This window comes from Ochlerotatus camptorhynchus, unplaced genomic scaffold (genome assembly GCF_037179485.1).
Source record: "Ochlerotatus camptorhynchus isolate MF236.1 unplaced genomic scaffold, CSIRO-AGI_Acam_v1.1 ptg000091l, whole genome shotgun sequence".
NCBI lineage: Eukaryota > Metazoa > Arthropoda > Insecta > Diptera > Culicidae > Ochlerotatus > Ochlerotatus camptorhynchus.
This window is the reverse complement of record NW_027040581.1, coordinates 2,386,588-2,408,882: the sequence shown is the minus strand read 5'-3', so window position 1 is coordinate 2,408,882 and position 22,295 is coordinate 2,386,588. Positions and strand designations below refer to the sequence as shown.

At 42.7% G+C, this 22,295-nt stretch overlaps 1 protein-coding gene across 1 annotated transcript; it reads right to left on the bottom strand.

The window, feature by feature from the left end:
- Nucleotides 1–878: 878 nt before the first annotated feature.
- Nucleotides 879–18,490, bottom strand: LOC135698581 (serine protease snake-like). The gene is made up of 3 exons (XM_065218627.1): nucleotides 18,069–18,490; nucleotides 17,737–17,993; nucleotides 879–1,296 (listed from the first exon to the last, which is right to left on the bottom strand). The coding sequence occupies exons 1-3, from the start codon at nucleotides 18,302–18,304 to the stop codon at nucleotides 956–958; spliced, it is 834 nt and encodes a 277-aa protein (XP_065074699.1). The 5' UTR covers nucleotides 18,305–18,490; the 3' UTR covers nucleotides 879–955.
- Between the last annotated feature and the right edge of the window lie 3,805 nt (nucleotides 18,491–22,295).

Here is a 22,295-nt window from a genome sequence, read left to right as displayed (position 1 = left end):
ATTCGTTCCATCGGAATCGAAACAAAAACAAACCGAAACAAAGTTCATAATCACACATCGAAACTCGCAACGTGGCTTTTTATTGTTGCCAGCACAAACAAAACAAAAATCAAATTACGAAAAAAAAGCAGCGCCTACTTCTCGCTCCCCCATGCAAGCCTCGTCCTACCTAAAAATGAATGTCGAATATTTTGATTCTGCTTGTTCATCGGTTGCATGCAAAGCTTCTCGCACACACACAAAAAAAAACACGCCGATCCCTCGATACGAACGCTGAACAGCAGACAGAAATGAAAATTCTGTAAAAACTCTATTGTTAAAAATGAAAATTCTGTGATTTCCAATTGACAAAAAAAAACAAGTAATCAGTAATAAAAATTGACATGTTGACCGTTTGCACCACGAAACTCAAGTTGAAAAAATTGAAACACAAACATAAACAAACAAAAAAATCATACAAGTGCAGAGCGAAGAATGTACTCCAGTGCCAGTACTATTTTTAAAATACCATTAAAAAAAAAAGACATTTAAGATGAATCCTGACGGAAAGTCAAATCAAAAGCAAACAAGGCAAAGCAGAGAAACAAGTTGAAACCTGGAATGCAATTACCACTGTACTGTAGATAGCAAAAAAACCGAGGTGTATAATCAGAAAAGCAAGATGGCGATTGAGTGAGAAAACTGTCAAACCGCACTCAAAGCAAGTGGCTAATGGACAAACGGAAACGATTTCTGATTGCTGCAGATTAAAGAAAACTGATGTATATTTTAACTCATTATGTGTAAAAAAAAAGTAAAACAAAAAAGCTGAAAACAAGAAATATATGTAATGTAAATTCTATTAAAAAAAAACAAGACATTCGTTTGCTTATCCTACCGACCCACGAAAGAAAACACATCCAGTTCAAGAAATAAATAGCAGTGCATATATAAAAAAAAAAAAGTTTGGCAGTCTTTATTGTTCTCTCCCCATAACAGATTCGATCCACTCGCGGTAGTACGACACCCGGGTGTAGAGACCGGGCTTCCGAGCCGTGCCGCAGATTCCTCCGATCGAGGTGATGCCCACCACGTCGAAGGTGCACCCGCTGGGATCCTCCGAGGGCACATGCAGCGGACCGCCGGAATCGCCCTCGCAGGTGTCCTTGCCGCCCGTCATTTCGCCGGCGCACAGCTGCGACGGAAGGACCCCGTACTTGAGCCGCCGGGTGCGCGGAAATGCCATCATCCGGTTGCAGTCGCTGTGCGGGATGGTGGGAATATCCACCTGGTGCAGCTCCGAGGGTTGTTCGCCGTCTGGAAGAATTGGAGATGAGAGCGTTAATGCGGTGTTGTAATTTGAGCTTTGAAGCAATGGTAGATGAATTCAAACGAAACTATTCAAATCGACGTATCTGATTTTGTAAACAGTCAATTCAATCGACGATTTGTGGCAACTGCTAGCTCACTCACAGAAACCAACAACACCAGCAAGTAGGGGAAAGATTCCCCTACCTGATGATGGTGTTTGTTTGTGTTAAGACAAATCGTTGATTGAAGTGATTATGAAAGCAAATACGTCTATTTGAATAGTTACGCTTGAATTTTAACAAAAAACAGAAATTCCCCCAAAAGCACTAAATGGAGTCCACGTAGCATATAAGATACGGCTTAATTGGTTCCAACATGGAATATCTCGTAATCTTGACCACCTAAAGTCTGTTCCAGTTAGAATTTGATCGCACAAAATGGGTCATTTCTCCAAGAGGAAAAAACGATAAGGGTATCATTTTGCAGGTTTTCTAGGTTACCCTTAGAGGTAACTCTAAGACCAGAAGGTCCCGAAGAAACGTGCTCAACTTTTTGGCTCAGCTCTGGTACTATCTTCGGTCCAAGATAATCGATGCACCTCTCGAAACGTAGGAAAGTCCACGAACCACTCATTTTATCTGTCAAACTTTCATAGACTAGAATGGGGTACGTTAATCGATTTGCTTGGGACCAATAGGCTAGTCAAGTAGTGAGCCAACTTAAAACCGGCAGGTAGTACTGTCAACCTTATCTGCCAGCTTTTCCCACCACTTCTCCAAATCAGATGGTGATTTGAGAGTTTTGCCACATTTCTTAAATTTTCGCTTGATAATTGCCCATAATATTCCGATGAGACGAAAATCTGGACAATTTAGTAGATTGATACTTTTTCAATAAAATCGACATTATTCTACAATGACATCCCTGCTGTAATGGCTGCAAGTGCTAGTGTCTTTGTTTCGAGTATTTTTTAGATTATCGTGGTTTTTTGTTTAGTTCCGTTAAAGTGTAAAAAAAATAATGGCAGGTAATGTTCGTGAGTGTTGTGCAGTTTTCTCCGTTGTAAAACTCCCTAGTAGGCAGAGGTAGGACAGCTTACTGTAGAACGCAACAATCCACCCCACCGAGAATTGCAAAAACCCGCCACCAGATGGACAAACAACTGCCTGTTGGGAGGCCATGGGGGGTGGCGATAGAGATGGCCATTTTGAATGGACGATAACGGGCACGACAAACTGGCGATGAACGACGAATGGCCCGGGTCACTGGCCGACAGCCTGGAGCAGTGACCCAATGACTCACTCAACTCTGAAATTAATAATCACTGATCGTAAGACCACCAGCGAAAACGGTTTATCAAGAAAGCAAGCCAGCTAAATTGACGCAAGTAAGAGTGGAAACAGTGAAAAAGTGTGAGGAGAGAGTCAAGGACAGCAGGACCCCGCTGTATTTAGTACAGATCACCTGTACGCAGTGAAGTTCCGGTAGACGTACCGGAAGGTTACACCGTCATTGCCTGCCGGCCGAGTTCGTCACCAACTCATAGGCCCAGGAAGTGTAACCTGGTGCTCGTCATCGCCACCCCGTACAGCAAGCGCGCGAACGAGATACACGACGAGAAAGTGGAGAGGAAGCGGACGTCGACCGAGGACAAGCGGTCGACAATCGAAGACACATAAAGGAGGTATTGCGAGGGGCCCCGACGAAGAAACCAGGTCAGATAGATTGTAAGAAAGTGGGAGAATAAGGTAGTAAAGAGGGAGAATAAAAGTTCAGGAAAGTGCAATAAATGTCTATTCTTGAGTAGTGAAGTGCTTGTGGAATTTTTTTCTGTGTGTCACGTGCGATCATTCCCTGCCCGCGTAATTGCAATCGGTAAGCGTGCCGACCCTGAGGCCATTGGAGTCAGGGAGTCTCGAAAGTGCTCCTGACTGAGGTGGCTGACACTTACATGGCAGCTGGCTAAGTCAGGCCAGAACTTTACGGGACCTTCGTGTAGCTTAATGAATGCCAAAATTCTCTTCTGGCGACATTCCTCCCTGCACAGTTGTCCAGTCATAGTCGCTCCAGTGAGTCAAACTTTGTGTTTTTCCACAACTGCAGATGCCTTGCAAAAATTTAAATTTGTTTTTGTATTACTTCATGCGTGAAGCTAACAATTAACATAGTTTGAGTTGCTTAACGTCAATATATTGAAGTCAAAACTGGCGCAGGCGATAGAAGTTTAACAAATTTAACAGATTTCACACCGTTTCATTGTTCAGAACAGGGTTCTGCATTTTCGAAAAAAAGAAAAGAAAATGAACTCTCCGAGAATCGCTTCATTTCGAGCAATATCATTTTTGTGTCAGTCATCGTGTTTCTTGTTATCGAGTCACATACACATTTCTCTTTTCAAACATGACTGGACTATCATTTGTTTCGTTCGTCAAGTGCTTCAGTTCATTTCATTTGAAGCAAAGACTTGTTTCAATTGACGCAATGAATGACTCAAAAACTGCTTCCTTCGTTTTTTGCCACTTTCACTTCAATTCGGGGCTCATTCGACTGGAGACGACGCGTAGGTGCTGAAAATCGATATTCGATGCCATTGTAAGCTATTTGACACTTCTTCTGAAATCGGAAGCCACCATCTTGAATTTGAATATTCCAAAAAATCCATATTGAACGGTATTGGACAGTATTTTACAGTTTTTCTGAATCAAAACCGCCATCTTAGACGGCGTGACATCAATTTTCGGCATCGACGTCTCATCTCCATTCTGAAAATAACCATATTTTAGGATATTTGACACTTTTCCACAAATCGGAAGCTGCCGTTTTGGATTACAAAATGGCATCGGATATCGATTTCCGGCTTCTAGACGTCACTCACATTAAAAAAAAACCGTTTGTATGGGTATTTGATAGAATTTACAACTTTTTCACAAACCGGAAGCCACCATCATGGATTTCAAAATGGCATCGAATATTGATTTCCAATCTCCAGACGTCACCCCGATTCCAAAAATACCCACAATTTTTTTTTTCTTCAATAGGAAGCCGTCATATTGGATTTCAAAATGGCGTCGGATATCGATTTCTGGCCTCTAGATGTCATCCCGATTCCAAAAATATCTATACTGATGGGTATTTGACAGTATTTACTTAATCTGAAATCGGAAGCCGCCATCATGGATTTCGAAATTTCGTCGCATATCAATTTTCGATCTGTAGACTTCATACCGAATACAAAAAAAAAACCAATATTGATGTGTATTTGACTGTATTTCCACTTTTTCGTGTATCGGAAGCCGCCATCTTCGATTTCAAAATGGCGTCGGATATTGATTTTCATCCTCTAGACATCATCCCGATTCCAAAAATACATTTATTGATAAGTATTGGACAGTATTTCCCACTTTTCTTAAACTGGAAGCCGCCATACTGGATTTCAAAATAGCGTCGCATATCAATTTTCGATCTCTAGACGTCACCCCGATTAAAAAAATACCCATATTGATGGGTAAACAAACCACCCGACAATGATAAATTTGACATCCACGTGCACAGATCTATGCGCATACGCTTAAATGAACCGAGTAAACGAGCAACAAAAGTCATAACAACTGCACGGATTTGGATCGAATGGCTTTGCTTCAATGCAAAAGTAAGTTCATTTGACAATAAAAGAAGAAATGAACACGACTCAAGCCAAAACAAACAGCATTAAAACTGATCGAAAGTGATTCTGTTGATGTTGACGGGGGATCTGCACGAAGAGAAGACATAATGACTTTCAATTGAAAGTGATGGTTGACAGCTTCATCGTCGCTTGACGATTTTCGATTGAATGTGACTTTGTGGGGCCCTGGTTCAGAATGCTTTTAACGAATACGCATAGCATATGATATTAGATCTACTTGGGGACAAACACTTATTGTAGGGTAATTTGAAGAGATAACTTCCTGGTGCCTTTAGAAAAGCTATTAACAAGATAGATGACCTCCTTTTGAAAAAATAGCACCCGGAAGGTCCCAAGTCTGGTCCTCCGGAAGACTCGGAACATCTCTAAAGGTGGTCAATTCATGAAACTGATACTAGAGCTCCGTGTTTTTTTTTTCAGAATTACTCATTAACGTTTTACCAGAATGAATTCGGGGTTGTGATCGGAATCTGAACCCTGGGGACCACATAATGGTCGACTGAAAGATCCGGAACATCCGTAAAAGGAATTAATTTGGAATTGTGACCAGATTATGAACCCTGGGTATCACGGGATGGTTCACCGAAACATCCGTGAAAAAAATCAATTCTTGAAACTCATAAGCGGATTACCAGAATGGATCCGAGGTTGTGATCGGAATATGGACGCTGTGGACTACGGGATGGTTCTCTCCAAGTAACAATTTAAGCTGAACAGTAAGACTGATTATTGGTTGATTTAAGTTGTACAAAGCTTATTAACAGCAGGCTGAATTTATAGTTAATTCGTAGTGCATGAATCTAATTGTACCCCCATAATTGAGCCTCAATAAGTAAGCTGATCTAAAGATTGAACAAGACTCATTTAAGCTTAACACCGAGGGGTACAACACATCTAAATCTCGATTTTAAATGGTTGAAAAATCTCACACTAGCGAATCAATCTACGAAAAATCTTTTTTCATCTCTTGCATCTAAGCCCATCTACTCGGATCGCTCTCCACCTTTTTGCAGGAAATCTTCAAAATCATAATTAATCGTGGTGTTTCTATCTATTAAGCGCGAGTGCATCTCATAACAGCAAAGCAAAACAATTCCTGCATCTTAGATAGAGTCGCCCCCCTCGCTTAACACTACTCCACAAATCAGCACTGCTCTACAAATATTTTGACAGCCTGATAGAAGGAAAGAAATCTGCAATGTTGCATTTCCGGCATTTTAGTTCTTCTAATTTCACTGCCTACCTTTCTAAACTCAAGTAGCCAAGTAGCAGAAGAAACAAGGAAGAGGAGCTTTTTGGGCAGGGATGGAAAGCACCTCAGAGCGTTAGCAAAGCTGTTGAACGGGAGAATGCATACCTCTTCTGTACACATCGTTGATTCCCGTCCTCACCTCATGGAGTTCACCTACCATACGCGCAACCTTGGTTCGGTACGTGACAGCTGCGAGTAAAGTTCATCTCCAATAGAAAAGCGTAACAACCGCGTGTATTCTTTTAATCGCTTAATAAAGTAAACTTGTTTTTTTCTAGTATTTCGCGTGTGCGTTATTTCTCCGTAATTCCGAATTCCCGTGTGGCATTCCACTGTATAGAACCTGGACTTGCCGTCAGGTTATGGGCCCAGTTACCTGCCCTAAGGGTCAAAGACTCTGGTGCGAAAAGATTCGGTAGCACGAAAGTAGCACGAAAAAGAAGAGGAAAAGTGTTTACCAGTGCGATTGCTGATGCAAAGTTTTCCATTCCCCTGCTTAATGGGACGAATTGGCAAACTTGGAGGATCCGGGTCGAAATGTTGCTGTCCCGTGAGAACCTGTGGCACGTGATTAGTGATGATCCTCCGATAGTAGCGAACAGGACGGTTGTTTGGCAAGCAGACGACAGAAAAGCGAAAACGACGTTGATCCTGCTGTTGGATGATAGCCAGCTGTCGCTGGTGAAGGACTGTGCTCTCGCTTGGGATACCTACAATGCGCTGAAGAATTACCATCAGAAAACGACACGTTCTGTTCGTGTGTCATTGCTTAAGAGGCTGTGTTCCATGAATCTTGCGGAGAATTGCGATGTCGAAAAGCACTTGCGCGTTTTCGATGATCTTTTCGATCGCCTGGATGCAGCTGGGATGAACTTGGACAAGGACACCAAGGTATGCATGCTGCTTAGGAGCCTTCCTCCCTCGTACGATGGTCTAGTGACAGCATTAGACAGCCGATCGGATGACGACATTTCACTGGACGTTGTGAAGTCAAAGCTGGTTGATGAGTTCAATCGGCATATCGAAAGGAAAGGTGTTCCAGTGAAGGTAGAGAAGGCGATGCGATCCGCGGAGGGTAGATCGAGCAACGAAACTCGTACCTGCCACTACTGCAAGAATGTTGGCCACCTCAAGCGAAACTGCCGGAAGTTCCTGGTGTCGCAGCAGAAAAAGGATGGGAGTTCCTCGAAGGCGGAAGGTAACGTGAAGGCAAAAGCTGCTCACAGCGATGCGAGGAGTGTTGCGTTTACGGTTGCAGAAGAAAACCACAGCAGCTGGGTGATCGACAGTGGTGCGAGCGCCCACATGACAAACGACAAGTCGTTCTTCAAGTCGTTAAACGAGTTTGCTTGTGGTTTTATCACACTGGCAGACGGTAAGCAAACACAAATTCAAGGCGAAGGATCTGGCATCGTGTACGGCATCGACGGAGCAGGTAAGGTGACCAAGATAGATGTAAATGACGTGAAATTCGTACCCGGTCTAAGTTGACCCAAAAGAGGTTTAAAGTGGTTTTTGATACTGACGGGTGCAATGTTGTTGATACAGATGGTACCGTTGTCGCAACGGGAGGTCGTCATGGTGGGCTATACTACCTGCGCGTTGCAGAGGCATCGATGGCTGCATCGGAAGGTCAGCATAAAGTGGATTGCCAACATCAGTGGCATAGACGGCTGGGCCACCGCGAGTGGGCTGCTGCCGAGAGAACCGTCAAAGAAGAGTTAGCTACGGGCATGAAGGTGAGTGACTGCGGGTTGCGATTGGTGTGTGAGTGCTGCATGGAAGGCAAGTCGGCCAGGCTTCCATTTCCTCCGGTTGTTGATCGGAAAGCATTGCAAGTACTGGACATCGTTCATACGGACTTGTGTGGACCGATGGACTGTATCACTCCTAGTGGAAACCGATACGTGATGACCATCACGGATGATTACAGTCGTTTTACCGTAACGTACCTCCTACGGAACAAGTCAGAGGCAGCACAAAATATTAAGGACTACGTCAGATGGGTCGAAAACCTGTTTGGTCGAAAACCGCGCGTGGTGCGATCGGATGGAGGGGGAGAGTTCATCAATAAGGAGCTGCGTGGGTTCTATAAAGATGAAGGAATTCAACAGCAGTTCACCACCGCCTCAGCAAAACGGACTTGCTGAACGAAAGAATCGTTCGCTAGGGGAAATGGCCACGTGCATGTTAGTCGATGCAGGATTGGAGAAGCGCTTCTGGGGTGAGGCAATTCTCACAGCAACCTACCTTCAAAATAGGCTTCCCTCCAGATCCATCCGGAAGACTCCCTATGAGCTTTGGTGGGGGAGAAAACCTGATCTCAGTCATCTCCGTGTGTTCGGCAGTGTAGCGTTTGTACACGTGTCGGATACCAAGCGAAAGAAGATGGACAGCAAGGCAAGAAAGCTTACGTTCATCGGCTACGCGATTGAGCAAAAAGGGTATCGATTTGTGGATCTCGAAACGGATTTGATCACCGTTAGCCGCGACGCTCGGTTCATTGAGCTTGGAAAAGGATCGTCGTCGGTGGAATTTCCAGTTGCTGAATCGAAGAAGACTCCGGATGAAGACATACAGCTGATTCCGTTCAAAGAAGAGAAGGAAGAGCCAGATAGTGAAGAGACTAATGACAGTTACACATCGGCATCTGAAGACAACAGTGAAGATGAGGATGAAGGTGCACCGAGTTCGGATCTTCGTCAATCGAAGCGGTCTAATCAAGGTAAACGACCGCGGTACTTGGAAGATTTTGATCTCGAGTTCGCCGTTGGAATTGCAGCCTGTGCAGTGGAAGGCCCAGTCAACCATCAAGAAGCTTTGAAGAATCCTGTGTGGTGCGAGGCGATGAAGGAAGAACTCGAAGCTCATCAGAAAAACGTGACTTGGAATCTAGTTCCACGGCCGAAACATCAAAAGGTAATCGGTTCGAAGTGGATCTACAAGGTGAAGTGCAACGAAGACAACCAGATCGTGAAGTGTAAAGCCCGGCTGGTTGCTCAAGGCTACACGCAGAGAACGGGTGTTGACGTGGATGATGTGTTTGCTCCAGTCACACGTCAGGCAACGTTTCGAAGCTTTCTCACGGTGGCGTCAAAGCACGATATGTTTGTACGCCATTTGGATATTAAGACAGCCTACCTGTATGGATCTCTTGAAGAAGACGTATTCATGCGTCAGCCACCTGGTTTCGAGGTACTTGGCAAGGAACAACTAGTATGTAAGCTTCAACGAAGCATTTATGGATTACGCCAGTCAGCTCGTTGCTGGAATAAACGGTTGGATGAAGTCTTGGTAAAGAACGGGTTCAGAGCAGCTGCAGCCGACCCGTGTTTGTATGTGAAGGAAGGCGGTAAGGCGAAAGTGTTCCTGATGGTGTACGTAGATGACCTTCTTGTTGGATCAACGGATGAAACGAAAATAGCGAAGATTTGCCGAGGATTGTGAATGGAATTCGAGCTAACCTGTCTCGGGGAAGCAAGGCACTTTCTCGGTGTAGAAGTCAAACGTGTTGATGGAGTGTTCAAGCTAAGTCTGCGGAATTACATCGACAAGTTAATTAATGAGTTTGGGATGGAGCAGTGCAAGACAGCAAAGTCGCCGATGGATCCCGGATATTTGAAAATGGTGGATACTGGCGAAGCATTCGAGGATCCGACGAAGTACCGTGGTCTCGTTAGAGGTCTTCTGTACCTGGCTGTCGTGGCAAGACCAGACATAGCAGCAACCGCAGCGATTCTGGGACGAAACTTTAGTGAACCTCGTGAGAGCGACTGGACCGCAGCGAAGCGTGTTCTTCGTTTTCTGAAAGCAGCGAAATGTCATCAGCTGCAGCTAGGAGGCGAGAAGGATCAGCACCTAATCGGGTTTTCGGACGCCGACTGAGCGGGTGACGTCAAGAGTAGAAGATCAACGTCCGGAATGGTATTCAAGTTTGGAGGCGGAGTTGTTACATGGGCTAGCCGACGCCAATCAAGTGTTACTCTTTCGTCGATGGAGGCTGAGTACCTAGCCCTCAGTGAAACATGTCAAGAAACGATATGGCTCAGACAGCTCCTCAATGATTTCGGTGAAACCCAGAATCAACCCACCCTCGTAATGGAGGACAATCAAGGGTGTTTGGCATTCGTGCGTTCCGAGAGAAAAAGCAGACGCAGCAAGCACATAGACACAAGAGAGCGTTTTGTTCAGGAGTTGTGTGTGAAACAGCAAATACGACTAGAGTATTGTCCGACTGATCGGATGCTTGCAGACATCATGACCAAGCCGCTAGGACCGCAGAAGCACCGGGAGTTTTCTGAACTGCTCGGGCTAAAGGAGAACTGAAGAGATATCCATTGAGGGGGAGTGTTGAACGGGACATTGCATACCTCTTCTGTACACATCGTTGATTCCCGTCCTCACCTCATGGAGTTCACCTACCATACGCGCAACCTTGGTTCGGTACGTGACAGCTGCGAGTAAAGTTCATCTCCAATAGAAAAGCGTAACAACCGCGTGTATTATTTTAATCGCTTAATAAAGTAAACTTGTTTTTTCTAGTATTTCGCGTGTGCGTTATTTCTCCGTAATTCCGAATTCCCGTGTGGCATTCCACTGTATAGAACCTGGACTTGCCGTCAAAAGCAACTTTGTGCATGTATCTCACAACACTGCATAAAGAGTGTGTGGTTCTCCCATTTACTTCGCACACTCTTTTCCAACTATGAGAAAGCAATCCACACAATGAGCGGTACACTCCGTGCGGTGCAGGGACCGAATGTAAAACAAAGAGCGCTAATGCATTCTTTGAATTCTTTGCAGACTTTGCTTACCACGACTGCATGCGTAGGAGATGAAGAAGGGAATAACAAAGAAGAATTTTGTCTTTTTGCTGTGTTTCCTATTTGCAACCCTACACTGAGTGGCACTCTTTGCGTCGGAGCCGTCGATGGCTACACATTGAGCTTTCGTTATTTCTGGGTGAGTGTCTGTCTTCTCTTCTCCGCTGCTTTACACTTGCGCAGGGTGAAAAACAAGCCAACTTTGTGTTTGCTCGAAAAAAAATGCACCATTTTTATCCGTGGGTAAAAATTGATGAAAATCTGGGTACAACTAGTTTGGAGTGAATTGTTTACATGTGCAAAGTTTCATAACAATCGGTTCAGTGGTTATTAAGATGTCATCGAAACAAGAACCGGAGAATTTTGCGCGCCGTCATGGAAAATCCGACTGCGACCATGAGATGGATCGGAAGACAACTGGGAATCACCCATTCAACTGTGTCTCAGGTGGTAAATCGTTTAAGGAGTCCCAGACGACCGAGCGGTGGGCTGGAAGTGGAAGAAAATCGAAGACAGCTGACCCTGTGAAGGCCCGGAAGGTGTTGGATTATTTCAAGCGTAATCCGAACCTTTCGTTCGCGACGCGGCTCTGAAGGCAAAGTGTTCCACCTGGTTCGTTCAGCAAACGATAAAACGAGTTGGGCTTTGTGTATTCAAGGTCCGGAAGGTACCGAACCGGCGTGATCAACAAAACACGGCAGCCAAATCCCGCGCAAGGAAGCTGTATCGAGAGTGGTTAACGAAATCGATGTGTGTGATTATGGATGACGAAACCTACATCAAGGCAGACGCAAAGCAGATACCGGGGCTGGAGTTCTACGTTGCCAAATCACGGTTTGATGTTCCGGAAGACATAAGGAAGAAGAAAGTGGACAAATTCGCCAAAAATACTTGCTCTGGCAGGCCATATGCCAATGCGGTAAACTGAGTAAACCGTACTGCACAATGGGTACCATCAACAGCGAAATTTACCGCACCGAGTGCCGCCAGAAGCGTCTAATGCCCTTCCTGCGGTCCCACGGAGGCGAGACATTATTTTGGCCGGACCTGGCATCATGCCATTACGCGCGATCGACGTTGGATTGGTACAGAGACAATAACGTTGTTTTTGTACCAAAAACCGCCAACCCCCCAAATTCACCAGAGATTCGTCCGGTGGAAAGATTTTGGGCCATAATGAAGGCCAAAGTTCGAAAATCGTCCAAGGTGTTTAAGAACGAGATGAAAGTGACCAAAAAGGTCGGCTCCACCATTGCACAAAATGTAATGAAGGGTCTTAAGGGAAAGGTGCGGGCTTTCAGCGATGGAAAGGAAATTGAATAACGTAACTTAACATAAATTTTTGACAAACACTTTTGTCTGGTGCAGTTTTTTCGAGTACAGGCCTTATTTCAGAAAATCAGTAACATTGCGTGCATTGAGTGATCAGATGACAGCCCTGTTTTTGGGAATAGCTCCAGGTAGAAGTGGACTACGACGACGTCGGAAGTATTAACATTTGTATTCCTGTGTATTGACTGTTCACCACTTTATATTGCACCACTGCATTTTCGGACTGCATTCCGAAAAATATAACCTAATTAAGGCACTAAAATAGCATTCAAATGATCATCGAAATAAATCGCGCACTTGTGTCCACATTGTGTTAACTGCATTTGAAAATGAGAAAAATCTCTTACTGTCACCATTTGTTGTTTACAATTCTGCATAATACTCTTCCGGTTGCTACACAAATGCTTCAGTGATCCAGTAGGTATGGTTGTAGCATAGAGGTAACTCTAAGACCACTGGGTCCCGAAGAAAATCATTATTATTTTTGGCTCACTCAGTACCAGAACAACGGTCCCAAGCAGTCCCAAGCTATTTCACTCACCCCTGCATGTTCTGCATGAATCCACACACCCCTGATGTTATCTGTCAAACTTTCATAGCGAATCAAAACAAACATAGTGTAGTAATAGAATTTCAACTAGAATAGGGTACGTTAATCGTTTGCTTGGGACCAATAGGCTACTAAAGTGGTGAGCCAATTTAAAATCGTTAGTTTCGTATTGATTGTTGGTTGTAGCCTGTAAACCAGTGACTGTCGGTTTGAATACCGACATGCAAAGTCCAATTTGTCAGCAACAAAGTAAAGCAATCCTAGAACAATTATAATATATAAAAGCTTAAAATTGATATTACTATTAAGCTTTCAGCGGATTAAAATCACCAGATTTAGATGTTTAAAAGCTGAAAAAAGGTCAACAATTATTCAAACTAATACTCCGTTTACATTACAGCGTATATCACTTGATATACGCTGTCTTGCAATGAGCACTCATACATCTAGTTTTTACTGGAAATCCTATATACGAGTGCTCATTGCAAGAAGCCTATATTACGTGATGTGAACGGGGTATAAGGCTGTAATGTGAACGGGGTATAAGGCTGAACTAAAAACGTTCAAAAAACACTTGTTAAGCATCAAACTGTTACCCGGGTCGTCATCTAGAAGATTCGGAACATCCATAAAAGTGGTTCATTAAACTGATCCGCGTGCTACAAGTGTTTTCGTAACCTCTGATAAGGGGCTTTTCATAAACTACGTACACCGATTTTTAGAAGTTTTAGACCCCCCTTCCCCCACGCAGACAATCGAGTTTATGAACAGCCTCTAAATACCTTATCAGAATGAATTCGGAGTTGTTATATGGACACTGGGGGCTACGGAATGGTCCACTAGAAGATCCGGAACATCCGTAAAAGTAGTCAATGCATGAAACTGATCCCAAAGCTCCTCGTATTTTTCGAAACTACTCATAGCGTCTTATCAAAATTAATATGAAGTTACGACCGGAATTCGGTCACTGTAAACCACGAGGTGGTCCAATAAAACATCCGAAATATCCGTAGAAGTGGTCAATAAATGAAACTGATCCTAGATATCCGTGTTTTTTTTTAATTCATTTAAAGACGCCATATTCGAATGAACTCCGAGTTGTGACCGGTTTATCTTGAGAACCACGGAATGGTTCACCGGATGATCCGGAACGTTTGTTAAAGTGGTGAATTCTTGAAACTGATCCTAGAACTCCACTTTTTTTTCAAAACAACTGATTGACGTCTTATCAATATGAATTCGGAGTTGTGTTAGGAAAATTGACCCTTGTATTAATAGTAATACGGAAGGGCCCTCCAGAGGATCCAAATCATCCCTAAAAGAGGTAAATTCATGAAACTGATCATAGAGCTCTTCCGATTTTTCGAAATTACTCATGATGACTCATCACAATCAGGGTTACTTCCACTCACTTGCTATAAAGAATGTTTTTCGGAATTATGGAATCATTAAATAGTATAATGCTAATTAGTACTTGTAAACTACAAGAAGAGGTCATGAAGTATATGTTTGAAACATAAAATCTGTCAATATTGCTTTTAGTGCGTCACAATCAGTGATTTTACGACTCGTGAGCGCTCACTCTGAGTGAACGCTCACGAATCATAAGATCGCTGATTGTGACGCTCTGAAAGCGAAATTGACAGGTTTTATGAGTCAAACACATACTTTACACCCTCTTCTTGTTACTTACTAGTACAACATATCATTATAACATCTAATGATTGCATAATTCCGAAAAATACTTTTTTATAGCAAGTGAGTGGAAGCAACCCTGATCACAATAAAATGGGAGTTGGTCGATCAGGAAGATCTGGAACATTCATAAGTGTTCAGTTCTTGAAACTGAGCCTAGAGGTGCGTTTTTTCAAAACCACTAATTGGCGTCTTATCAGCATGCATTTGGAGTTATGACCAGAGCATGGACCCTAGAGACCAGTGGATGGTCTTCCAAACGATCCGATACATCAGTAAAAGTGGTCAATTTGTGAAACTGATCCTAGAACTCCGTGTTTTTTTTCGAAAACTTTCATAGACGTGTTATAAATATGAATTCGGAGTTGTGATTGTAAAATAATCCCGAGGTCCATTGAATGGTCCTCCAGAATATCCGGAACATCCATTAATTCATTTATTATTCTCTGGCAGCAATGGATAACGGAAACCATGTAGATGTTTTGTACTCAGACTTCAGCAAAGCATTTGATCCCGTCGAAATAATCATGCTTCTTTTTAAATTGCAAAAGATGGGATTTCAGTCCAAACTCCTCAAATGGCTGGAATCATATCTGACCAATCACGATCAAAAAGTATTATTCAAAGGAAACGAATCAACCCCTATTCATGTCACATCGGGAGTCCCACAAGGCTCTCATTTAGGACCTCTTCTATTCATTCTATTTGTTTTCTTAAAGTTTTAAGTTGCCCAAAAAAGTATCATATCATCAGCATAAACATGATATGAAACTTTTTGTTTAGATATTAAAAATGCCGAAGACATCAACACATTCAAAACTGAAATACCGATATTCCCTAGGGGTATTCACTAGACTGATGCAAAATTAGAAATTTTCGCTCCACAGTGCTCAAACGGTTTCAAACTGGGCCCTGATTAGCCTCCCAAAATTTGAACTCATTTAGTGAGAAACTGACTTGGCACAAACCATTTGAAGTTTATAAGGGAATTACTATGGAGAAATCATAATTTCGGTTCATATCTATCTCAAAATTCACCAGTTCACTATACTTTAGAAAATGATAGCTTTTTGAAAATTTTCTCAGCTACAACATTGTTAAATACCACTTTTCGATCAAATGTAAGGAACAAAAATTATTAATGATTCAAGTCACTGATGTCTTACGATTATGCTCAATCAATTGTTCAGCAGGCAACATTGGTGTTTATGGCGCGTAGAATAAAGGACAAATATCATGGCTACTATGTCACACTGCAGAATACAGTGTTGCCCACAGTACAGCTGCTTGATCATGCCATAAGATTATCAATCTCTTAAACAATTAATAACAATTTAATTTGATTTAATTTGGCTTAAAAACGCAAATTTGTAGCTTAGAAAATAGAAATTTTCTAAAAAGCAAAATGGAAAATGGGTAGAAGACAATGAACAAAAAGTTTGGTTTTCCCATAGTAATTTCCATATAAGCTTCGAATAGTTTGTGCCAAGTCAGTTTCTACCAAATGAGTTTAAATTTTGGGAGGCCAATCAGGACCTGATTTGAAACCGTTTGAGCACTGTGGAGCGAAAATTTCAAATTTTGCATCAGTCTAGTATTCACCTCTACACACCCAAATCTGTGCCACGATATTTAGCTGGGAATGTGCCGAAGTAGGCCAAAGTGTACCAATCAAAATGTCAATATCTAATGAGTTTGGCAACCCTGAAGTAATGACTTTTGTAATTCTTGAGAGAGCTGGAATTAGTGCGTAACAGCTTTTGTAAACTATGACTTCTCTCGATTATTTCTCGAAAATCCACGTCGATTATTCTTTCCTGGCCAATCGAACGCAAATTACCGGCATCATCAGATAGGGGAAGCTTTCCTCATCCAAAGTTGGTATTAGTTTGCGTAGGCGAGCCTTGAACCACGAGAAACAGGGCTTCTGAAGTTTTGTTCGCAATAGCTGATGTGCTCGTTTCTGTTGTTGGTCATGATTTGCTCGATTGGTTCCGCTATTTGACAGCTCAATTGGTTCCCGAGAGTCTATCCGCCAGACTATGAATATAGCGACTATACTTAGAAGTACATGACATCGAAGACATCACCCAAGCCTATCGTGTTGCTCCTACCGCCACCCAATTTTACACGTTCATGCCAATCAAGTTCACGATCTTATAGTTGTGAAACCAATATCCAATGCATCAAATATCCCCCCACTCTAAATCAGTCATACTTCGGAAATGGTTTATGATCCAGATAAGCTTCACATCTGCAGTTCTACTGTGGTTGTTGTTGCTCATCTGCACGCCCTTGGCATTGTGGCAAGTTGCTTAGTGCCACCATTGGGGGAGCCGTTGACCTCACCGAAACCCCCTCTATCGCGAATCAAATTTTAGAGATTGATCAAGGCCTTACTGGCCTTACAAGAACTGATCGGTAGACCACCCATCGCATCAGGGCCTCTTGAGACAAACTAGTTCAACAAAAGGATGATGACAAAAATGACATCTGCAAAAAGTCCGGATCGTTGATGATGGGTACAATTATTCACTTAGTGGAGAGGTCACTAAAATGGACATTTTTAAGAGAGTCTACAACTGAATCACCCTTTCCATGAAGTTCTATAGAAGATAAAAATTTTCACAATATTGCTCTAAGTTCAAGTGAATTAAAAAAAAAAATAACACCCCGGGAAGAACGAATGCAACGAAACTTCCTTCCACAGCAGAAACTGAAATCATTCTATTCCCGTCGCAAATAAATTCACCACTCCATCCCCGAATCCGACTAGATATATGACATTTGGAATTGATTGTTCTTTTAATATTCAAACATCTCCCCTCACAGAGATCGACCGGAGCAAATCAAACATGCTCAGCCGCCGCGACAAAAGCAGACTTAAACTGGTTCGCAAAGTTGTCCTCCCCGATCCCGCCGCGTCATTCAGAAGCACAACAAACTCGAAGAATGAGGAGGGACAGGGAATTCCTCCATTCGCTCGATACTGTGTACTACGTTTCAGATTTCAAGCCTCCGCGCGTCCTGATAGCACCGTGGATTGGAATTCAAAAAAACTGGGCGGAAAAACCCCAAGTAGAAAGAAGAATGTTAAAAGCTTACTTACTGTGTCCTAACTGGCCCCATCCGATGGCGGTTAGCTTCCCGGGCGGTAGCGTTTGGTGCTTCCACAGGCAGGCCGGCTTGATGAATCGCCCGAAGGAGACTGTTCGGTTGAGCCGGATCAGCGCGATGTCATTGTACGCTTGAACACCGTTATAGGCCGGGTGATGCACTATTTCGGAAATTTCCACATCCTCATGGTCACTGTCGTAATCGATGCTCAGATCGTACTCGCCTAGCCGGACGACCGTCGGTGGTTCGCTGCAATTGATCGATAGATGCGTCATCGTATTCAAATCCGAAAAATGCTCTCCTCTCGCCTAGATAGGTACTTACTGCATTCGAGAATTTGCACAGTGGGCAGCCGTCAGGACGAATTCCGACCCAATAAGCGTCCCTCCGCAGAACCACTCGACGGATTCGTTTGCCCTGGACCGACCCAAGGCCGCCATGTGAGGATACTGTCCGACGTTGGTCTTCCAGCCTCCGATCAGGTACTCCACCAGCAGGAACCCTTCCGCCCTTCGGCCGACCTGCATCAGCACTACAAGTCCAAAAAATGCACTCAACATCCTGATCGCTGTCTTTTGAATTTGAACCGGGACCTTCACTCACTCATTCGTCTGCGCTGCTTCGCGGTGCAATTGAGAATAACTATGAATTGAGGGATTTGAGCTTAGTCAGTGAACCAGTGTCAGTGCTCGTCGAATTAACAACTTGGAATGATTCATGTTTTGGCGCTGGGGCTGCTGCAGAGCAAAATCGACAAGCGTCTCCTTCTCCCCCAAAAGTGACGACGACCACCACGACAACGACAACGACGACGACGACGGTGAAGACGACTATGACGTTATAAGCTCACCCATCACGTGCGAGTGTGATCGGACGCGATCGAGTAGGGCGTGCATGGGGGCAGGTATCGTTGGTAGGTAGATACCTGTTGAGAGCCACCAATTCTTAAGACGTCGAGCGGCACCAGTGCGAGGGTATAACACGAGGAAGGTGCGTCGCTTGTCGTCACTGAGGCTAGCCCGAATGGGAACTTGGGAGCAGGTGACGATCAATGGGCAAAATTTGATCACCGCACAAGGAATTTCTTAAAGAATTTGCGCGAGCGAGGCGCGAGCGTTTGTTTGCGTGGTGCCGTCGAGTGGTGAATTTGGCTTATTTTCCTAACAAGGTTGTTTTGTTTGATCATTAGCATGTCTCCGGAAGGTGGGTTGTAAATTAGATACCGACACGGACGTGTGCCGAAGGCTGTGTTTCTATCGCAGCACATTGTGTGACTAAGTTTTCGGTGGCTAAATTTATCGATATGATGAAGCTTTATATTTTGGAAACGGCGAGCGAACTGAAATTGATGCGATTCATCCAGTTGTTAAGCATGAATGCCCTAATGCACGGTATATACAATTGAAAAGTTTACTATGAAAATTGCAATGAGTAATTTCCAGTAAATTCCGGAAAAGTTAAGTAATCTGAAATGTGCAACCTATCGAATGTGATTCACAAAGCTCTTATGGCATAATTCATGTTTTTACTGCAGCCGTCACTGTACGGATCTGTTCGTTTCTTTCTAACAATAAACGAAGTTGTTTGGCTGCAGTCTGCGTCTTTAACAAGAGATGGTGAATTGGATCTGAGTCAGCCTCTGGATCCGAAGGTCATTGGTTCAAGACTAACAGTGGGTATTAGATTTTTGTTTGAATCATAGTTTTAAGTTTGGATGCGTCAAAAGGCAAGAAGAAGAAAAGAAAAGGAAACTTTCCGAGTCGGACATCAAAATATTATCATAATGATATTAAATTATGTTGATGAAACCATATTGATGACATGACTAAACATCTGAATTGAAAATTTAATTTGATAATTGAGAAAAAATGCAAGCACATCGGTAGCTAAAAGCTCCGTTTTAGAACGTCCCTAAATTGAGCCTACACGGGTAAAAATTCCTTCCGAAATTCGTGAACCTCAAGTCGCGAATTTCGGAACAAGTCAATTTTTCGTTCACGAGGATGATCGCAGTAGGCCGCGCTTGAAAGCTGACGTGTTTTTGTTTTGCTGCGTGGCTTTTAATTTGTTAATTTGTGGGCTGAAATTTAGTTTCAAGTGTTCATAAAGTTATCATTTAGTGATATATCGTGTTTTGCCTGTGGCTCGATTGACCTTGAATCTAACCTCCAAAATATCAGACCGAGATCGGTCCGGTTGATGAATTAGCCCGGGAACGTGTTGATAATGTGTCCGTCGCGAGTTTTGGTGGTGATTCGGTGGCCGACGTTGCCGTGAATCAGCTAGTTTTCCGCTTGCTAAAGTGCTCGGTTGCTGGTCTCTCGCTGGTGTCGGAGATTGCAAGCAATATGAAAGATGCCTCGCTGGATACGCCCAAGACTGGACGGGTGGCAGTTAGTGACCGCGAACTGTTCATGGGGAAAGCACTAGACGCAAACCTCCTCCCAGATGACCATGGCAATGCAAGAAAATTTGTGTTCGTTAAAGGAAGTTTTACGACAAAGGTGTATCACGAAATGAGATGCAAAGCTTAGAGAAAATCAAAATTAAGGAACCCATGGATTGGAGGATCAAATTAACATGGTAAGACCAGTTCAAATACATTTTACAATTAAAAAAAAAACATAAACTAAATACATGCTTGGTTTGAAAAGAATATTTTCGATCCTGGAAGCGTGTATGTAAAACCAATATCCATTTGGTAACGGTGATGCATACATGCGGGGCTTATTGTAAGTGAAAGTATTCTCGGAATGCGCCTGACTCTTCAGACATTCTGAAATGGGTTGCTGGATCTACAACAGAGCTATCACTTTCTAGCTCCTGGACTAAAGCTGTCTACAATGACCATAAATGCGACATTGTAGAGAGAGTTCTTCCATAATAACACTGCCGTCCAGTGAGGGTTAGAGGGAATACACACAAGTCAATTTTTCGTTTACGAAAGTACACCATAAATAAAAATAATGAAATCGTTAAAATTGTTGCACATATAATAGTCACATCATCTATACCTATTTGATTTGATCTATATTAATTTGAGCAAAAACCCAAAACTTTATAACTTTAAAAAAAAATTACTCAAAAACGGAAAAAAAACACAGTGCTGGTTGTTTTAAATGTTGTGTACAAAATCAAATCAATTTTCAAGGAAAAATATAAAGACATATTGCGCTCTCTGTCTTCAAACCATGAAAACCAAAAAAAAACAATCAATGTTTTTCATTAAAAAAAAATCCTATTTTTAAACACCATTTTTATTAACATAAAAAGTATTTTTAATTTCCTTTCATTTGATACTTTGATCTTTGGAATCAGTTGAGTGGTTCAAAAGTTATGAATTTTTGAAAAGTCATTTTTGAAAAAAAAATCGATTTTTAGACCACTCTAACATGGAAATGGTCCCCCTAATGACAACATTAAATGCGGGTCTAATATTTTGCGATAAGGAACAAAACTACCAATTTTGACGAAATTCTGAGAACCACTATATCGTTTTACCAATTGGTGAAAACTAACGATTTTAAATTGGTTCAATACTTTTTTTTTTCCTTTGGTTTGTTTTTTCCGTCGATCTTGTTTTCCGTGCTGAGCACCAATGCTACCGACGTGCCAGAAAGGCAGCTCCCACACCTGGACCCTACCTTTCGACCCATCAACTCATGAACCGGGGACCAACGGCTTTACTTCCCATCCGAAGGAAGGCGTGATCAGAGATGTTATGCCTCAGAACATCCCGGCGGCGCCGACTGGGATTGAACCCAGGCCTGCTGGGGTGAGAGGGTATCACGCTTACCACTACACCACCGGCGCCGTTGGCTCAATACTTGACTAACCTATTGGTCCCAAGAAAATCGATTAACGTACCCCATTCTAGTCGAAATTCTAGTACTACACTATATTTGTTTTGATTCGCTATGAAAGTTTGACAGATAAAATGAGGAATTCGTGGATTTTTCTATGCGTAGGAATATTTCTGATCGATTGGTGATAAAATTATTGAAATTGGTTCAGGGGCAACTGAGTTATTAACGTTCAAAATCTTTCGTAATTTAGTTACATGTTCCGATTTCGGTTTTCACAAAGTGTACCCCCATATAGAAATCACAGACGTAGTCCTACGTCAACAAAAAACTCTGTGAAACACTACCTACTAAAGGAGCCACCCCAACATTTAAATTGAACCGATATGTGAATATAGAATCTCAACAAGAGTAAGAGTAAGAGTAGCGTAAGCGTGATTACCTCTCACCCCAGCAGGCCTGGGTTCAATCCCGAGCAAAGTAGAATAAGAGCAAAGTAAAATATCAAATTGATAACAAGTTCTATTACCCGGTTATCACTGTTTCATAACTGAATATGTTATCATTATGGTTGAATTAACAGCCAACATAACAAAAATGATAACAAAAAATTGCTCGTTGGATATCACAAAAATAACTTATTTTGTTATCATTGATAACATCTTGATAACAAATTCTGTATGCCATACAAATTTATTCCGTAAATTTCAAATCATGTTATCATTTTGATATCATAGCCTTACGCTGA